This window comes from Engraulis encrasicolus, chromosome 1, assembly GCF_034702125.1.
Source record: "Engraulis encrasicolus isolate BLACKSEA-1 chromosome 1, IST_EnEncr_1.0, whole genome shotgun sequence".
Lineage (NCBI taxonomy): Eukaryota > Metazoa > Chordata > Actinopteri > Clupeiformes > Engraulidae > Engraulis > Engraulis encrasicolus.
Genome location: NC_085857.1, coordinates 44,384,890 through 44,389,889, shown reverse-complemented (window position 1 = coordinate 44,389,889; position 5,000 = coordinate 44,384,890). Strand labels below are relative to the sequence as shown.

At 43.7% G+C, this 5,000-nt stretch overlaps 1 protein-coding gene across 1 annotated transcript in view; it reads right to left on the bottom strand.

The window, feature by feature from the left end:
* Positions 1-5,000, bottom strand: part of trip10b (thyroid hormone receptor interactor 10b) — a 38,693-nt gene that overhangs the window by 17,670 nt on the left and 16,023 nt on the right. Inside the window, exons 4-6 of the mRNA XM_063203837.1 lie at positions 3,172-3,319; positions 1,911-1,973; positions 1,443-1,547 (exon numbers count right to left, since the gene is read on the bottom strand). Of these exons, the coding sequence (XP_063059907.1) occupies positions 1,443-1,547; positions 1,911-1,973; positions 3,172-3,319 (316 nt within the window). The remainder of the gene's footprint in view (positions 1-1,442; positions 1,548-1,910; positions 1,974-3,171; positions 3,320-5,000) is intronic.

Below are 5,000 nucleotides of genomic sequence, written 5' to 3'. Positions count from 1 at the left end.
CACACATACACACATGCACACACACACACATACACACACACACTGTGAGAGGCCGACATAAAGACTGCAAAGTGTCCACATTTGGAGAAATACAACTTCTCACTTCTCTACACACACGCGCGCGCGCGCACACACACACACACCCACCCACCCGCACACAAACACACACACACACACACACACACACACACACACACACACACACAGACACACACAACAATTACACCATGTAATTGGGTAATACCACTTCCCAGTTCCCTAATCCCAATAGTGAAGTAAATAGTTGAATTATTGAGTCAAATGAAAAAACAAAAAAACTGTATAAACAAGTTAAGAATAAACAAAATTGAAAATAAAACATTGGAAATGTGAAATAAATAAACAAAGTAAGAAAAAGACCTTGAAAGACTGAACATAACTTCAAAAATTGAGACAGACAGAAACAGCAAGACAGACAGACATTCAAAGACAGACAAAGAGAAATACAGAGGCAGAGAGACAGGCAGACAGACTGCCAGACAGACAGGCAGGCACTACATTGACACAGACAGTAGCAGTAATTTGAGCTTAGTGTGTCATCTGTACACCTTTATCTGTCTTTGGTTATGTGTATGCGCGTGAAAGCGAGTGTGTGTGTGTGAGAGAGAGAGAGAGAGAGAGGTCTGTGAATGACCTACATGTTAAACATGATATCAACAAGCAGACGAACTGGAAAGACTACTTCTTAAATAAACATGCATTTGTGTGTGTGTTTGTGTGTGTGTGCATGCATGTGTGCGTGCGTGCGTGCGTGCGTGCGTGCAAGAATGAGTCAGGGTGTGTCTTTCTACTTACATGAAATTGTTTTTCTGTATGTGTGTGTGTGTGTGTGTGTGTGTGTGTGTGTGTGTGTGCTCTCGTATGCATACTCCCCTGTGTGTGTGTGTGTGTGTGTGTGTGTGTGTGTGTGTGTGTGTGTGTGTGTGTGTGTGTGTGTGTGTGTGTGTGTGTGTGTGTGTGTGTGTGTGTGTGTGTGTGTGTTTGCATACTCCCCTGTGTGTGTGTGTGTGTGTGTGTGTGTGTGTGTGTGTGTGTGTGTGTGTGTGTGTGTGTGTGTGTGTGTGTGTGTGTGTGTGTGTGTGTGTGTGTGTGCATACTCCAGTGTGTGGGTGTGCTAAACTGTGCATGCATGTGTCAGGGTGTGTCTTTCTTAATACGGCACATGCAACCATAGGTCACATTAACCCAGAATTGTCCATCATTGATGGGGTTTTTTTTTGCGTATGCGACTCGTGTGTGTGTGTGTGTGCATGCATGCGTGTGTGTGCACATGTATATGTACCTTGTCTACAGTTGCCTTGGTTGCGCTAGGAAGCTGTGTGTGTGTGTGTGTGTGTGTGTGTGTGTGTGTGTGTGTGTGTGTGTGTGTGTGTGTGTGTGTGTGTGTGTGCGCGTGTGTGCACCTTGTCCACGTCTGCCTTGGTGCTGCTGCTGTCGTGCTCGGCCTTCTCTGCCTGCTGATTGGCCTTCTCCGCCTCCTTCCACTCCTTCTCAAAGCGCTTTTTACTCTACACACACACACAGACACAGACACAGACACACACACACAGACACAGACACACACACACACACACGCATACACACACACACACACACACACACACACACACACACACACACACACACACACACACACACACACACACACACACACACACACACACACACAATGCATATAGTCTACTACACATAATGAAAATGCCAAGCACCCCCCAAACGCCAACATTACAGTTTCAGGAAAACAAATACACAATCACGCCAATAACATGAACATAGGCATTCACAATCACAATCCTCATTGGTCTGTGCAACACAATCACACACGCATGCACCCACACACGTACGTACAGTATGCACACACGCATACTTACACTCTCCAGCTGTTTAAAGGTGCTCTCCAGATTCTGTTGGGCTTTCTTGGCATCAGCCAGGTACTGTAGACAAAGAGAAGCGGAGGATGAGGATGAGAAGAGGAGGAGAAGAGAGCACAGTGAGTAGTGAAGGATGAGGAGAGGACAAGAAAAGAGGAGGATACAGTGGAGAGGAGGAGGGGATGAGGAGAGGAGTGTATGATGTGAAAGAGTGGAGCATGAGGAGAGGAGAAAAAAATGTGGAGGATGAGGAGTGGAGAGGAGGAGGGGATGAGGATAACCGAAGAGATGATGAGAGGAGAGAGGAGGATGAGGCGAGGAGAAGGAGAAGAGATGAAAGATGAGAAGAGAATGAGAGGAGAGAAGAATAAGGAGGGAACCGATGACAAGAGGATGAGGGGAGGATGATAGGCGAGCAGGAAGAAGAGAAGATTGAGGAGTAGAGGAGAGGATAAAGAGAGGATGACAGAGAGATGTAGAAGAGGAGAGAGAGAGAAGGGTAGGAGGAATGATGAAGATAAGTAGAGTGGAAATGAGTCATGCTTTCGGCCACCACATCATGTCTCTCTCTCTCTCTCTCTCTCTCTCTCTCTCTCTCTCTCTCTCTCTCTCTCTCTCTCTCTCTCTTCTCTCTCTCTCTCTCTCTCTCTCTCTCTCTCTCTCTCTCTCTCTCTCTCTCTCTCTCTCTCTCTCTCTCTCTCTCTCTCTCTCTCTCTCTCTCTCTCTCATAATGTATTTATTGTGATTTTCTATGTATTTTCACTTCTTTAATTTTTAATAAAAAAATATTTGGGGAAAAAAAAAAAAAAATAGAAACCATTTCCTTCGAACATCGTTAGACTATCGGTAGTAACCGGTAGACTTATGTCAGTGTTCACACACACATGCATAAATTTCAGCATTCAAGAAGGGATGTGAGACAGAAAAAGAGGGGGCTTATTCTCACACATCCTTTACTCATTTTCTTTTTATTTCTATCCCTTCTCACTCCATCTCTTTCTCTCTCTCTCCCTCTCTCTTCACCCCTCCTTCTGCCACATCCTTCTAGCCCTTGATCTCTCTGCACCCTCCCACCTCTCTCTCTCTCTGTCTCTCTCTCTGTCTCTCTCTCTCTGTCTCTCTCTCTCTCTCTCTCTCTCTCTCTCTCTCTCTCTCTCTCTCTCTCTCTCTCTCTCTCTCTCTCTCTCTCTCTCTCTCTCTCTCTCTCTCTCTCTCTCTCCCTCCCTCTCTCCCTCTCTCCCTCTGTATCTCCCATACTTACACTCTTCCTCTCCTGTTTCAGTTCGTGTAGTATTTTCGTCAGCTCTGCACATATGTTCACCGTCATGGTCTCCGCGACCACCTCCCTCTGGCCCGCATAGTCGTTCAGCTCCGTCAGGATGTCCTGAAACGCCTGGTGATTGGTGTACCTGTGGGGCCACAGAAGAGTCAGTAAGGCCACACCTGACTGGCTATTCAAGGTGCATGAGCCCTCCTCATTGGCGTTCCAGTGAGTCAAGTCAAGTCAGATTTTATTGTCAGTTTCTTCACAGGTCATACAAGGAAATTGAAATTATGTAGACATACACAGGACTGACATTTACAGACTGACATCAAAGTGCAACACAGGACAAGTAACAGTGATGGTAATAATAGTAAAGTAAATTGAAGTAATAAATAATGACTGAGCATTTAACCTTGTTGATAGACATTGGTGGACCAGTGATAAACCAGTGAGGCTACAGAAGCTGGCAAATACACCAGCCGCAACAAGATGAAGCGACAGTGAAGCATTCCAACATTTCCATTGGCTGTGACGGCTGTCTCTGAACCACATCATAGCTAATTTGCATAATATTCACTGAAGTCCAACGACAAACTTTCGCTCAAGTCGCGTGAATCGCCTCTAGTCGCCCGAATCGCCTTTGTCTCTTCTGTCTCCCGCGACTCAATACAAAGTCAATTATTTCCGTCGCTGGAATTGTTCATGTCGTGCTTGGTCTATTCGTGCCTGAAGGCCACGCCTGACAGGCTACTAAAGGTTCACGGCCGGGCCCTCCTGATTGGTGAACACACACTTATAGGGCTACAGTACATTAGGGCCGCACGTGATTGGCCAGTCAAGGTTAAAAGGCCCTGCTGATTGGTGTACCTATGGTGCCACAGAAGTCAATAAGGCCACACAAGACTGGCCCAAACCTTTCCTGCTGCGACCCCCATTTGTGTCCAAAAGTATTTTCAGGATCCCCCTCCTTCCATATTCTAAACGTCAAACCTTGTGTTGTGTTGCTTAACCCTGTGAAACCTGAACCATGAAAGCAATGAGAGAAAATTCTAATTTTTTGGAATTTGCTTCAATATTGGTCCCTTATAAGAAATGTAAAAAAAAAATTCAAAATTTTGTTAAAGTCGCTGAGATATTTAATGCATCATATATGATGCATCAGGCTTTTAATGAATGAAAATTCCAATTTCATGACCATTGAAAAATGACTTTTAATGCATTTACAACTTTTTTTTAATTTAAAAAAGTTGTCAGAAAATTTAATTTGAGGATTATCTTTAAATATTTAGTGAGATCCTGCCATTTTTTAAAGCCTATCCTTGTTTTAGCAGGACCATATTTTACATTTCCCACAGCCTGGTTGGGTAATTTTTTAAAATCTATGTAAAAACATAGCTGATCGAATGCTCAACAACCTATTTATGAGTGTAATATAGATCATTATTCATTTTTGATGTGTAATTTGAATATATGGGTCCATTACTATACAAATTGGACCATTTCTCCATTCACTTCAATGCATTTTTTACGAGATCATAATTTCAACATTTTGCATTGCATTTTCAAAATTGCAAGTAAAACCTGTTTCTTAAGGCAATATCTTTGTCTTGAAGTAAAACAACTTGTGTGTTTTGTTAAACGATCGTCGTGGTATGCTTTGTAAGTTTCCCTATGGAGCAAATGCATTGATGGCTGACTTCCTGCCACCGCCGGATGGTGCTTATATGTCTCATCAGTTTTAGCACGATCTCTCTGCAACACGGTGTAAAAATATAAACTCTTCCTTGCTTAATTGCACAAAGCAAGTGTTCAAATTAAAGGATGTA